This window comes from Vigna unguiculata, chromosome 1 (genome assembly GCF_037176805.1).
Source record: "Vigna unguiculata cultivar grain cowpea cultivar isolate G323 ecotype 2 chromosome 1, ASM3717680v1, whole genome shotgun sequence".
NCBI classification, from domain to species: Eukaryota; Viridiplantae; Streptophyta; class Magnoliopsida; order Fabales; family Fabaceae; genus Vigna; species Vigna unguiculata.
In genome coordinates, this window is record NC_140792.1 from 39,593,700 (window position 1) to 39,609,421 (window position 15,722).

The 15,722-nt window shown below is 28.1% G+C and overlaps 1 protein-coding gene and 1 long non-coding RNA gene across 2 annotated transcripts; one reads left to right on the forward strand and one right to left on the reverse strand.

Moving 5' to 3' along the window:
• Window positions 1–12,978: 12,978 nt before the first annotated feature.
• On the reverse strand, window positions 12,979–13,839 carry LOC146888975 (uncharacterized). Its single transcript, XR_014994684.1, has 2 exons — window positions 13,704–13,839; window positions 12,979–13,515 (listed from the first exon to the last, which is right to left on the reverse strand). It is a non-coding gene; the product is annotated as an uncharacterized LOC146888975 (long non-coding RNA).
• LOC114175151 (protein LIGHT-DEPENDENT SHORT HYPOCOTYLS 4-like) lies at window positions 13,148–14,496 on the forward strand. The gene is made up of 2 exons (XM_028059922.2): window positions 13,148–13,422; window positions 13,700–14,496. Exons 1-2 carry the CDS (start codon window positions 13,163–13,165, stop codon window positions 14,049–14,051), a joined length of 612 nt encoding a protein of 203 aa, XP_027915723.1. The 5' UTR covers window positions 13,148–13,162; the 3' UTR covers window positions 14,052–14,496.
• The last annotated feature ends 1,226 nt before the right edge of the window (window positions 14,497–15,722 follow it).

The following is a 15,722-nucleotide window of genomic DNA, read 5'->3' on the forward strand; positions in this document are numbered from 1 at the left end:
AGGGTAGATTTGCCTCATATGCACTAGCTTTCATCATTCAAATTGGATGGGAATTTACCTAAAGTATGGTCAATTTGAAATTAGAAATCTAACCATTCAATGCACTTAAACTATCTATGCTTTACAAGCAACGAAGGCATTGATGCTAAAAGAAAAGCAAGATTTCCCACTAGTAAAAAGTTACAAAGACATTTTTTAATATATTTTATTATAAATCAAAATCATGAAAATATAAGTCAGATTTGTTAATTAAAAAGTATAATATAAATAATTGCATCCACCAAGTTTTGTCTAATTGATTGAAAGTTGAGTCTGTTAAACTTGTTAAGGCTTCAATTGATGTTTGTAAAAATAAATCCTTCGTTATAAGATTTTATAATTGTCTTTTATTATGAAATAACGTTTCTTGTTGGTGGAGTTTATTCTTAATATAAAAACATGCTACTCCCTGTGTCGTGACTCGTGTCTAATAAATTAACTATTAATAAAAATTTTTATCTTTTTAAAATTTTATGACTTTGTTCATATGCATATAATTATAAATTTATACTTAGACAATTTTAATTTTTTGGAGGTAGGGGAAGCCACTTAAACAAGTTTAAAAGCAGAGAAAAGTGGAATCCATTATCTTTATACATATCATTTTCATCTTTTCTTCTTCTCACCTACTTTCTTTCTTGAAAATATTTTGATACTTCTTGTTTCAAAATATCTATGACATTTAAAGTTTTAAGTTTCAACATTTTAAATTAAGCAAATTGCTTTTTTCTCTGAAAACATTCTCTAGCTTTATTTGGATAAAAAAAATAGTAAATAGTTGTCATCTTATATAATGTGATATAATTAACAGTGTACATGTTTAGTTATTTATACTTTATACTTATAAATTTAGTAATATATTTTTTGTTAGAAGTATGTCATTTAACAACTAAAAGAATTATGTGTAGCTTTTATCAATTCTCATATCGAATGTCATCAAATTTATTAAACATTAACACCATTAATAATAATGCGAAATTAATTGATTCAGAATATTAGAGTCTTTGCATCATTAACATATTTTTTTATATTTGCTAAAGTACAATATTTTATTTTAACATTGTGTCCTCCAATCAATCATCCATCCTCAAATAAACAAATTCTTCAATTTGGCACACATTTGATAAATCTAACAATTCATCAATGGTTTATAATTTTAAAGAAAGTCATAACAAAATGTGTTCATTAATTTCTATAATATGTAGTATTATCAAATATAAATAATTATAGTAAGGAGACTTAATCTTCGCTCCATCATCACTGTCATTAGCATTATATTGGATAAATTACATTATGTCAGACTTGATGAGGATATCTCAATCTTGAAGACAAAGTATGTCTTGACAAACAATAAGAAAATAATACAACATCTTGCAAGACAATTTGATTCCATACAAGAACAATGACATAAGGTAAACTAATTAAATTTAATTATATTTAAGTTTGCTTGATTTTAAATAAGATAAAATAAAAATATTTCTCATATCTACAACAAGTAAAATAAGAGAATATTATTATAGAAGAACATATTTTGAACCTAAAACATTAATATCTTTAATTATTGTACAAAGTATTAAATGTAAGTCATTTAAGTAACTAGATATTTTCCTTTATACCATATAAGAAAGAAAATGAAAAACCAATTAATAAGACTTTGAGAGGTGATATCGAAATTTAGATTCTCAACTGAATTTTTTATATCATTCTTTCTGTCATCAAAATCGATTGATACTTTAGAAGAACACTTTCAAAAAGTCAGTAAAAATAATCTAAACTTGTGATGTTGTAAGTTGAAGGTGAAGAAGATGCAAGAAGTTGAAAAATTCATTTAAGGAGACTTTGAATAAATTTTCACACACACTTTATATATACTATTTTACCTTTCAATTTTTATTTTTTTACAAATATAAAGGTTAATTTTTTACTAAAATACCCTTGAGCTGTAATTACGTTGTAATGTAAAAAAAAAAAACATTTTCCTTGGTTTAATTAGACAACAATTAGAGTGTTTGTTGCTTGGTTATGGAACATGAATAACCCAGCTGTGTATGATCTGTATTATTGTTTTGTGGGTACACAACAGCAATGCTGAGTCCTATTTGTAGTTAAGACCCTGAATCCTTGGTACCATCACATAACTAAGACTGGGTCCACACCTTTTCTCTATCTCCAAATCAAATCAACATTATCACTCCTTTACTTCACCTAAATTATTAGCACTTCTTTCATGCACACACAAATTTTCTACTCAACTTTATCTACAAAAATTCATGTCCTTAGCTTCAAATTGTACTTCAATTTCCATCACTGGTACTCCCATCTCTGAACTCAAAACATCATCTTCATTCTCTCTTCTCAACATTATCAAATAATGCCACACCAAACAACCTCATCACTTCACTTATGATTTATCAATGGGGTTACCTACCATCAAATTTACCTCCTATGTACCACCGACACATATTCGGGATATCAAAACAATGCGACAAACTAATAAAATATTTCATTATAGTTATAGTTGTGCTTCTTAAAATTGAGTTATCGAACATCTAAAATCGTGTATTCAAGTATTAATACTGTATCATAGTCATATCTGTCCTATGTTGTCGTATCTAACATTAGTGTCGTGTTGAATTGAATCCATACAAATCCCATGTATGTGTCTCAGCTTTACCATTAAACTGTTATTTATATTTTCATGTCTTTTCAAATATAAAAACAACGTCCTTTCCCCACGTGAGAGTCTCACATGCACATCCATATATCCATTCTTCAATTTGCTGCATCAGAAAACAGTGCCCAGATTTCCAAAGGGCATATATATAGGTTGCAGAAGGAGATAGTGTTGGTAGGGATGGCAGCGGAGCGGGGCGGGTACGGGTATCATGATCCCATCCCCATCCCGATAATAAAAATTCATCCCCATCTCCAAACCCAACGGGTATACAACTTTTGACCCATCCCCATCCCCACCGGGTAACGGGTATTTTCTTATACCCATACTCATACCCATTTTTTTATTGTTCCATATATCAATTAAATATTTTTTATAAAAAAAATTTAAAAATCACACCAACGGAATCATGATACTATCAAAATATTTAATATTAAAATAACATACTCTTTTTGATTTTCATGATGTCAAATATTAAGAAAAATATTATAATAGTATAAATCTCAAATTAAAGTATCAAATAACAACTAAATAAAATTCAAATAATTATATAAAAGCTAAAAAATTACACATTACTAAAATTTTATAATAACCAAAATATTTATAATTTTACAAATGATCAGTGGTTTCATTTGCATTCGATCCACCTACACATAGAAAAAAAATGAAAAATTAGATATGATATAATAATTGAAATTGAAAATTTTAATTACTAGAATATAATGTACCTTCTTCATCAGATTCATTTTCACTCATGAGAACATCTTTTCCTTTTAATTTTTTAACACCTACAAACACCAAATGTAGAATATTAGATGAGAATTCACAAAAAATACTAACAAAAAATATTAATAAATTTGAGTAACTTACCTAGATGGTTTGAGTTCCATATCCAACTTCTTGTACACATCAAAGCCTCTATAGTAATATGATGAAGTCGACTACGGTGAGAAGTTAATATCTGACCACCAGTACTAAAAGCAGATTCAGAAGCTACAGTTGTTATTGGAATAGCTAAAACATCCCTTGCAATTGCTTGAAGGGTTGGAAACTTTAACCCATTTGTTTTCCACCATGATAGGATATCAAATTCTTGTGTAACCGGCAAATTATCTTCTTCCAAGTAATAATCCAACTCTGTTTTCATAACTGTAGTTCTAGATTTTTTCTTTTTTGCCATAAACTCTAAAAATTCATTCGCATCATTATCAACATCCTTTCCCAACTCCAATGATGTAGCTCTATAAGAAGAAGTTTCATTCTTTTTTGATTGATATTCCAAAACCAAATCATAGCACATTTGACGAATCCTACTAAGTTTCAGATCAAAATCATTACCATACAATATATAAAAATAATATTCTAACATGTCCATCTTGTACCTTGGATCTAAAACTGAAGCAATTGCCAATATATCATGAATAACACTCCAGTAACTTTCAAATTTCTTTAACATTTGTATTGCCATATTTTGAATGGTTATCTCAGGAGATTTAACCCAATCATTTATTGCAATCTTGATCTCACAAATCTTTGGGAAAAAGATGTTGGCAGTTGGGTATTTGGAGCCAGAAATGATTTCTGTGATGTCATTAAATAATTTTAGCCTTCGACAAACATCCTTTGCAAATTCCCACTGCATATCAGTTGGCAAAGAAGTGTATTGAGCTTCACGTTGCTTTAACCTAAAAAACACATCCTTATAACATATGGCAATATCAAGCATCTTGTAAGTAGAATTCCATCTAGTTGGGCAATCCAAACTTAACTTTTTAGTGAAAGAAATTCGCAATTGTCTAGCTGTTTCCTCAAATTTTTCCATTCTTTTAGGAGTTGCTGTCCAATATGCTACACTTTCTCGAATTTTTTCCACCCCTTCTTTTAGGACGGCTAACCCTTCTTTCACAATCAAATTAAGGATATGTGCTGAACAACGCATATGAAGCAAAGACCCTTTCTTAATGAGTGTGTCCAACTTCAACTTATCCTTAATTTTTTCAATCATGCTATCATTTGTGCTTTGTTCCATTCTTTGTTTCTCCACCAAGCAGTTTCTTGCAATAGTTACATTTAGCTTTGTATTTTCCATCAACTTTTATCTTTTCAAAGTGTTCCCACACAACACTTTTCAATTTCCCTTTCTCAGGCTCTACTTGTGTTGTTGAATGTATTTCATCATGAACTTCTGAAGGTGTTTGCGTAGATGGATTCAATGGAGATTGACTGTCATTATTGGAACTTTGAAAGGGAGTTGGTTGTTGTGAACACTGTGGTGGACTTGGTACCTGCAAATCTTGATCTCCTGTGCTCATTTTCTCTAGAAACTAACATACGTAACAAAAAAAATCAAACAAAGTAAAAAGGTTAATTTCTTTTTTAACAAAATATAAAAGGAAAACCAATAATCAAGTTTAAAAATATTTCAAATATTTTTTATACTATTAAAAATTTATATTATACCACTTAAACGAAATAGCACAAATAACAAAATTAAATTAATAATAATTCAAATTTAAACATAGATTCTTCATCTTTTGATCTTGAATTAAATTAAGGATTTATGCAATTGAGCACTTAAAATTGAGAATTAAACATTATCATGAAACAAAAAATAAATAATAAATAAAATTATCATAAAGGAGTAAAGATAATTAAATGTGTGACCCAAATTTGAGAATATCCATTTGAACATAACATAACGGAAAAAAAATGTATAATTAAGATTATGATAAAAGGAAAAGTACCTTGAAGATCTGCTTAAACCTTAAAGAACAAGCCAAACAATTAAAAGAGAGTAAAAAAGTGTATAACCAAAGTAACAAAAAGAAGAGCTACAAAATAAGAGTCAAACATTTTCATGAAAATAAATAAATAAATAAAGATAATCAAATGTGTAACCTAGAAATTATTTCATAGAATGAAATTGAGGAACACCTATTTGAACATAACCATGTACAGAGAGTAAAAATTATGTAATAAGAAGAAGAAAAATTACCTTCAAAATTAAATCTTAAAAAACAAACCAGACAATTGAGAGAGTAAACAAAGTGTATAACAAAAAACAAAGAGAATGAGAAATATGTTATATATATATATATATATATATATATATATATATATATATTATATTATATTATATTATATTATATATTATATTACTATGTATATATATATATTATATGTGTGGATATCTTATGTTTATATATATATATATAATTATTTATATATATTATATTATATTATATATTATATTATTATTACTATGTATATATATTATATGTGTGGATATCTTATGTTTATATATATATATATATATATATATATATATATATATTTATAGATATATATTTATTTTAAGTATATATTATATTATATTATATAATAATATAAATATAATAATATATATTATATTATTATGTATATATATTATATGTATATGCGTAGATATTTTATGCTTTTATATATATATATATATATATATATATATATATATATATATATATATATATATATATATATATATTTCTTTTAAATTTTTATAAATTTGTAATGTTATAAATTTGTTTATAAAAGATCTCACTAGTTAAATGATTAATTTGTTTTATACGTATATATTATATATATTATATTATATTATTATGTATATATATTATATGTATATTATATTATATTATATTATATTACATGTATATGTGTAAATATATATATAAAAGTATATTTTATTTATATGTATATATACTATATTATATTATATTATATTATATTTTATGTGTAAATATATTATTTATTTATATATATTTTTTAGATTATTTAATAAATTATAAATAGTTTAGTAATTTAAGCGGGGACGGGTATTTGGGCGGGTATATATATATCCCCATCCCCATCCCCATCCCCAGTTGAAAATTTCGGATATTACCCATACCCATACCCATACCCAGTCAAAGCGGGGATTCCCCGTCAAAACGGGGACGGGTTCGGGTGATACCCACGGGCACGGGTTTATTTGCCATCTCTAAGTGTTGGAGATTACATATTTCATATATAAGAAAGTGATATATGAGGAAATCGTGTTCAGCTCTTACAAAGAAGGGAAAAACAAAGGAAATTGGAGATTCCAAACAGTGGATGAATGTGATTCCCTACATGTACATAGGACTTGAAAATTCTACTTTAGCAAACAATAATCTCGGTAACCGCGCACACAAATACTAAGAATGAAATAGATGTTACTGTATATGATTTCTTAAATATATAATTTTGTTTTTGCTGCATATTTTCACAACTCATAACAGTTGTTTCATGACAGAACCAATGTCATCCACAGCCTAGAGTTTTGACCACAAGAAGTTTTCATATTCTACGAAATTTTTTCTGTAAAAGTTTAAAATAAAAAGAAAATATGAATTTTGATAGAAAATTCTTCAGAAAAATATAAAAAAAAAAATTGTATCTCCGATTGGTAGCACTCAAAACATTAGTATAATTTGAGCAGAGATTCTGACCCATGTGAGTAAGAAGAGAGTATATGAAGTGTTGTATGGAATTGATTATGTATATTATGATGTGAAAGGCACTTGATGAATTGTCAAGTAAGATTGAAAGTAACATTTACTTTGACATTATATAATTGAAAAATGAGATACGAATTCTTATATCAACTAAGTAGGATGGTCCACCCACTAAAGCTTATTTGGCGGGTGTGATTGAGATAATCTATGATCATGAAACATGTGGTGTCCCCTCACATAATTTTGAAATAATGTTTCTTAGTTGTTTTCCTTTTCGCAAGGGCATACATTTTGCATTTCAAGGATAAGAATATGTACGTAAGTGAGAAAACAAAATTTCTGAGTGCACTGTTCTGATGGGAACAAGAGAAGGAAGAGGAACCAATACAACAATTTTATATAATAACTCTCATAATATTGTGTGGAAGGCAAGAACACAGTCTAAGATCCTAGTACCGGATTTTGTCATCAACAATTAAAAAAATAATCCCAGACAAAAAATTCCCTCTCCTTATGGAATATTTAATTGCCCCACTTGTCCTGCCAAAACAAAACCATTTGCTCAATTAAACCAAGATGAACTGTAATACATGCAAAGAGGAGAGAGTAAAAACACCATAAGCAAGTTGAGAAAGACATGAAATATGACAACTATGATTTCAAACTAGTTCACTCATTTCAACCTAACTGTTTTAACAATATATACAATAATTACCGTTTCATTAATTTTTTTTCATTAAAAATGATCCGATAATGATCCAATATACCGGGATATGTTTAACAAATAATAAATCTTTAAATAATAATTGGTATAATAAATCAAACAAATAACAAATTTTATTAATATCAATGAAATTTATATGATGTTTTAACTTAATTTTATTCTATATAAGATGTAAAATTTTCAATAAATATTTTATCTTATTTTTAGTTTATTACTAAAAATTCTTATATTACATGAGATTTATTTTTGCAAATTTGTTAAAAAAATTTATAAATTTTTTTTTCTATCATTTTTTATAAGAATTTTAATTGACAGATAATTTTTTCGTGGATAATCATTTCTTACAAAATTATTAAATTTGTAAGTATTTTCTACAAAATTTGTTACGAAAAGTATTTTATACAAAATATTTTATAAAAAAATTGGTAACAATTTCTTGCAAATTTTTTTTCATAACAAAATTTATAAATATTTTAAAAAAAAATCAAAACAAAATTAATACGAAATATAAGTTTTTTTAACAAAATTTTGGTAGTAAATATATTTTCAAGTGTAGGGTTTTAACCGGAATATCAACAGAGGGGATGGCGATTGAAATAACAGTGAGTAAGGTGATGATGAATATAAATCTGTAACAGTAACAGTACGTGCTCATAGGAAGATAATTCAATCAACATGTGGTTTGTTAGTTTGACCTTTTCTGTTTCCTTTTTAATAAGAAAGAAATCAAATTGCCGAGGATGGTTGAATTTTTAATAAGTTAATTTTTTTTCAGAAAATTATTGCAGTAAAATGTTGTTTACAATATAATTTTCTTAAAATTAAATTATTGTTTTTATAAATGAAAGAGAAGAATATATAATAATAATAATAAGGTACACATGGATTCTCATATCCTTAAATAAAGTAGATATCTTCTATATAAAACTCTCACGCACAGCACACATTGTTAGCCATAGTGGTTAACGATGACTAAAATCTAAATTTGATAAACCAATCAATCACAAACTTAAAGATGACAAAGAATAGAGTTACTTGTACTCTTTATTTACGTACCTACATTTGAAAAAAAAAACGCACAACCTTTCTTAATTAAGTGAAGAGTTCTTAGATTGAAAATTTTATCTAACATAATTGTCAATTCCCATTGTATTCTAATTTACTTTCAACACATAAAAAAGAAAAATTCATTAATTTTACCTTCTTCTTTTTTTATCATGGTTAGAGCATATATGTGACAACAAAAATAATAACTTTTTTCGTTATTTTTTTTTTTTGAAAAATAAGTCGTTTGTTAAATAAGTGGTGTGTTTGGAATAATAGTTTTAATTTGTAAAATATAGTTCTTGAAAAATAAGCTATATTTTCTTGAGTCTATAAATCTGTATAGTTAATGTTCGTAAAAACTTGTAGTTTGGGATAAAATTAGTATTATTGCAAGTCCAATTATGACTCACTTTAAACATCAACAATTTAAATATCTATATATATGTATCACTTTTAGGATGTGACTTCATCGTGTAACTTCCACTTTTAAAGGTAAAGTATGTGTCCACGCTTAATTTTCTCCCGACAATTAAAAATTAAGCACAAAATAATAAAACATTTAAAAACATAAAAAATAAAAATAATATTTGATGAAAACTTTAGAACTCAAGTTTAGTATTTCAAAAACTAAAATAAACTTTTGTCTTGATCATGGTAGAAATACTTTTGGTATTAAATGTGTTAGAAGATAATGAAGTAGTTTAAATTACACTTATCTACTTGAAGTGTTCTTTACATTGTTCAAAATCTTCATGCAAAACCTAAACTCATTCCTTTACCTAAAACACCCAAATGATCTCTATTATGATGAAATTTAACCACAAAATTGGTTATGTAATCATGAAGGAAATAAAGTCTCACTTTTTCTTAACCTTCACCTTTTTCTTTTCCTAAAATGTCCCACATTGATAAGATAATCTCATATATCTTCACCTTTCTTTGTATAAGAGGAGACCAACAACATGAATAAAGGGGTAAGTTTTATTTAATTTTATTTTAAAAGATACCTTTTGAGAAACATGAAAAGTTTTGACCAATTGAATATGTCATGCTCACTAAAGCTTGTCTTTTTGAGGTAAACTTATTTATCATTTTTTAATGCTGTTTTTTTGTAATAAATATATCTGATAATAATAAATAATGAATACTAATAGTAGTGACATTTGATTATTGTGACTAATTAGTTATTGTGAACACTTAAAGCATTAATTTTTTTTTTGTGTGTTTGGTTCCTATGAAAGCATTGCTAAATATGAATTTTAAAAATACATTTAACTAAGTAAAAAATCAACCTAGAAATATTTAATTATATTCAACATGCTTAATTATATTATAAACCACAATAAAATAGCAACAAAAAAAAAACTTATTAAAGTTTTGTAGAATGAATATGTTCACACTTTAACCTCTATAGGTTATAAATTTATGGTATATGGATCTATGTTGACTAATAAATAATGTCCAACTTACTCCACTTTTTTTTTTTTTCACACTGTTAATCAAACCATAATCTATCTCTATTTTGTCATCCATCATCAACTTTTACTATCACTAGTATGTATGATCAAGTGAATTTTTTGGTAATAAAAAAATAATACTTACGAAGAAGTAATGATAATAATGATAAATAATAAAAATAAAATTGAAGACAATAATAAAAATAATATGTCATTTAAATAACACTGTTTGAATAAATTAAAATTAGTTATAAAAATTTAAAATGTACAATGTAGAGTTATGCAATATAGTATCTAATAAATTTGTATTAGTTCAGTTGCGTTTTCAAAAGATTTATATATTTTTTTTCGGTCTAATCTTATATTGGTGTAAGGAGTGATCTTGATATTTTTAATAAAAATGAATAAATAAATTACAAATAAAATATAAAATTTTCAAATTTAAATTATATTAATTAAATTAATTTTAATTTTCGATATAATAATTTGATATATATATATATATATATATATATATATTATTTTTATTTTTATACATTAATTCTTTTTAAGAACCCATAAATCAAGTCTGTTTAAGTTCATTAATATAACAAATTAAATAAGCTAGATTATAAAATAATTTACTTTAATTTATGTCATAAGTTTTTGTCTGAATTTTTCAAGCCGAAACCCATCAAGGCCCATTTTGAATGAGGAGTCTAGCTCTCTCACATTCATAGGATGAGTAACTAAATCTAGCATTTATTGTACCAACAAATACCATATCAATAACCTTTTTCTTCTATAATATTCTTTCTAAAGTCCTTTTCAATTATTCAGACACTTGATCAATTAAGTTTAAATAAAATAAAATCTAAAACAATGAAAGGCAAACAGAGAAATTAGAACTAGATAACATATAAGTTCAGATTAACTCCCAACCTTTTACGAATTATATATCATATAATGATAAAAGACATATTAATTTTTGATACATTATTTAGTATAAGGAACTTCAATAGGAGTGAAAATTTGGATTAATTTCATTCTTTCTATTATTAAAGTATTATATTTTTTTCATTCACTTTTACTTATGAAAATCGAAATAGCAATGGCAATAGTGAATTATTAAAAATTTCAATTATTTTAATTTAAATATAAGCATATATCTTATATAAGAATAAGTACATGCTTACTTATGTTCTTCACCCAGCTAACAAATTAAAAGTTGGAATTTATTTTATTCTTGACATTAAGGTTATCTAAAATTAGGGGTTTTACATATGTCTAAATATAAGAAGAAAAAAAATAAGAACCACTAAATCTTAAAATTAGTAATACATCTTCTTAATTTCATCAAGTATATATGAAATTTAATCACCTCACAGTATTCAAATTTATAAGACACATGGATACTAATTAGTATATCAATGGATAAAAATGTGATTTTTTTTTCCTTAAGCTAGATATGAAGAGTAAATTACTTCATTAAACATTTCCTATGGTCAATATTTATACCTCTAATTTAAACAACATGTAAATCATATCAGAATAATATTTTAAAAGTAGGACTTCCTTTGGGATTTGTTTGATTCACATGTAAAATAGCTAGAGAGTAAATTTAAAAAACATTTAAAATTTTATTATATAAAAGAAAGGGTTTGAATTTAAAAAATTGATATATATATATATATATATATATATATATATATATATATATATATATATATATATATAAAATGAGGGTGAGAAGTGGACAAAGGTGGTGTCAGAAATTAAAGTTTGATCTTTGTAGAGAGAAAGAAAAGGTTAAAAGGGGTAAACTGGTAGGGGTATTAAGGTAAATTGAGAAGGAACTGTCATTCAAGGCTACAGGGTCAAGAAACAGAATCATGTTATTCCCTCATTTTTACCCCTTCAAACTTTTTCCTGTCTCCATCCAAACCTACTGTCCAACCTTTCTTTCCTATTTCCTCCAAAGCCCTAATAACTCTCTTCTCCTTCATCATCTTCTTCTTCATCTTCTTCTCTTTCTTTCTCTCTCTCTCTCTCTCTCTTACCTAACACACAACACAAGAAAGAATATTAACACAACCATTAACAAGAAACGATGAAATTTTGAGTTTGCTCCACCCTTTTAAGGAAAAAACCCAATCTCTCACCCATATCAGAAATCAAAGCTACTAAAAAAACCACCTTGTGACCTTTCTAGTATTGCTCAACACTCAGGGCCACTCACTCCCATCAATCTCATCACATTCTCAACATCAATAAATCTTCTTTTGCTTCACCATTTGCAGGTACATGTGTGTCACCTCTCTCCATCTCTCTCTCTCTTCTCTCCCATTGAATAAAAAAATAGAAAAAACCCCATCGGCTCTGTAACACCAATCAACAATTAATCAGACTTTGTTCCCTTTCCTTTTTTTTTCCTTTTTTTTTTTGAATAATTTTCCCCTTTAAGGTTGTTGTTTTCATTTACAGTAACTTCTAAAAGGAAAAAACATTAAAAAAGAAATTATTCAAACAAAAGGACATTTCCTCAACTGTTATCCAAACTATAAGTATAGTAATTGTTTATCTCAATTAACCTTCATCTCTCTCACACTCCTCACTCTGGTCACTGTCTTAGGAACCCTAGAACAGCAACCCAGATACACTATTCCCAGACACACACACACACAAAACCCAAACAATTAACCTTGGATCTGCAAAGCAACCACAAAGAGCCATGGATTCAAATATTCAAGACTTTATAGACACATGTAACTCCGACAACACCTGCAACCTCATCGCCAATAGCACCACCACCAACTTAACCACTAGTGCCACCTCTTCCTCCTCCGCTGCTTCCACCTCCATCGCCAGCAGCAGCCGCTACGAGAACCAGAAACGCCGTGACTGGAACACCTTTGGCCAATACCTCAAGAATCACCGACCCCCTCTCTCCCTCTCAAGGTGCAGCGGTGCACATGTCCTCGAATTCCTAAGGTACCCTCATACAAATACACACCCTTTTAACTACTTTTACACACCATGCACCTCTTCTTTCTCTTTATTTCTCTTTTCCGAGTCTTATCTTCCCTGAGAATAACCAATCTTGCTAGAATCAGATAGCTTAAGAGATTACACGGAAGGAAACTTCTGTCATTCATCATAAATTCATCTGGTTATACCAAGATTGTTTTCCTTCCATTATACATGCGCTTGTTTGTTTTGAATGCAAACTTTTTTTTTTCTGTATTTTCTTTTTCTGCTATGAGTGTAGGTACCTGGATCAATTTGGGAAGACGAAAGTGCACACACCGATCTGCCCCTTTTACGGGCACCCGAACCCTCCAGCACCTTGTCCATGTCCTCTGAGGCAAGCTTGGGGGAGCCTGGACGCTCTGATAGGACGGTTGCGTGCAGCTTTTGAGGAAAATGGAGGAAAACCTGAAGCGAACCCTTTTGGAGCTCGTGCTGTGAGACTCTACCTTCGCGAGGTTCGTGATCTGCAGTCGAAAGCAAGAGGAATCAGTTACGAGAAGAAGAAAAGGAAGCGTCCACCACCTCAGCAACAACCCATGCCACTGCCTCATCATCCTCTCCCTCCTCCAGGTGCAAGTGCAACTCACTAGAGGAATTCAATTCTCACGCCATGCCGAAAATTCTACTCTTTTTCTCTTCCTCCTCAACTGGGATCTCTTAATAAACTTTTAGAGTTATGGTCTAATTTAGTATCACAACATTTAGGGTTTTTTCTTTTTTTTCTTCTTTGTCAATTTTTTTCTTTTGTTTTTGTGAAAGCTGCTATATCTGGTCTATATAGACTGTTTGTCTTTGGATCCTGTTTGTTCAGGGAGAAGAAAAAGTTTAAAATTAAATTCTGGGATATCATGCATCTGTGCTTAAAAAGCAGACAGTGCGGTACTGGTAGTAGACTGATAGTGCGTGGGAAGTACTGAAAAGTGGAAGTGAGACTGTGAGATGAGATGAGATGAGAGTGAATGGATATACATGGAAGCCATGATCCTTGTGATGAGAAAACCAAAAGTATGGTATTATTATTATTATTCATAGTTCTACATATTTGTACTTTTCGATGTTGTCAAGCTTAGACTTGTGAAATTAATTAATTATGTCTCTTAATTTCATCATCTTATTTCAATTTTCTATTTTCCAATTTTACAACATATATACCTGCTAACAATTTCATTCCACAAATACATGATCATCATTTTTCTCATATCTTCAAATGAGTGTTCTTTCTCAACTCAACCTCCTTTTTTTCCTCACAGTTGCCACTTATGTGTGCTTTACTGTCTCCCCCAAAAATATTTTTGTGTGTAAAAACAATGATAGTGCCTCTCTAAAGCTTAATCATAGCAACTTCTGTTTCAAACTGACAAGATTTATTCCCTCTCAATCCCTTCTAACGGCTCACTGTTAAATAGATCAAGTTGATTGATGATACTGATTCATATTATATGCTGTAGTGCTGTCATTTCGAATGAAGTGAAATTATAAAACCCAAGCAAAATTAATGGCAGACAATGTAACAAAAACCTTCTATATATGCTTTTCTTTTACACATATAATAGACTAATTAACCAAAATCTCATAGTAGAGTAGGATGCATGTTTTCGTTTGAATTTGGTTATGTCTGTCAAATGGCGAAGTGAGAGTCTACAAAATAACATTTTCTAAAAAGTCTTGAATTTGAATGGTGATACAAAACGGTGGCAATTAGGTTTTTATAGTAGAAAACTAAACTATAATAGGTCAGCAAAAAGAAAAGGAGAAGAAAGTTACTTTGGTAATTTATGTATTTTGAAAGGAACTGGTTTTTATGGTTGTCGTTGAGACAGTATATTTTTTTTATGTGAAAAGTGAAAAAAAAGAGCCTATTCATTAGTGCATTCTATATTGAATATGAAATTTTGTAAATCATTGATATATGTATAAATTATAGTGCAAGTTGTTGAAACGAAACGCACAAATAGAATATGAATAAAAAAGAAAAAGAATTTGGCCGACAAATCTGTGTAATTTTTTGATGGAGGGTTTAATTTGTATTATGCAATTATTTGTTGAAAAGGAAGAAATTTGCAGAATCCGTGTGATGATGAAGAGGCAGGTATTATAGCTCCATTTGCTTAGCAAATACCAATAAGAGAGTGGATATATGGTGGAAAGATAAGTTAAGCTTCTTATTTTCCTTTTTGAAGTGATTCTAGTGGGGCATATATGAGACTACCACTTCAGACATAGAGGATCTATTCTTTCATATAATGATTTAGGTATAAATT

What these genes read in the sequence shown, in the direction of transcription:
- LOC114175151 (XM_028059922.2), top strand. Translation starts at nt 13,163, where the DNA reads ATGGATTCAAATATTCAAGACTTTATAGACACATGTAACTCCGACAAC. An exon ending in CATGTCCTCGAATTCCTAAG is followed by an intron (nt 13,423 to 13,699) that starts GTACCCTCATAC and finishes CTATGAGTGTAG; the next exon opens with GTACCTGGATCAATTTGGGA.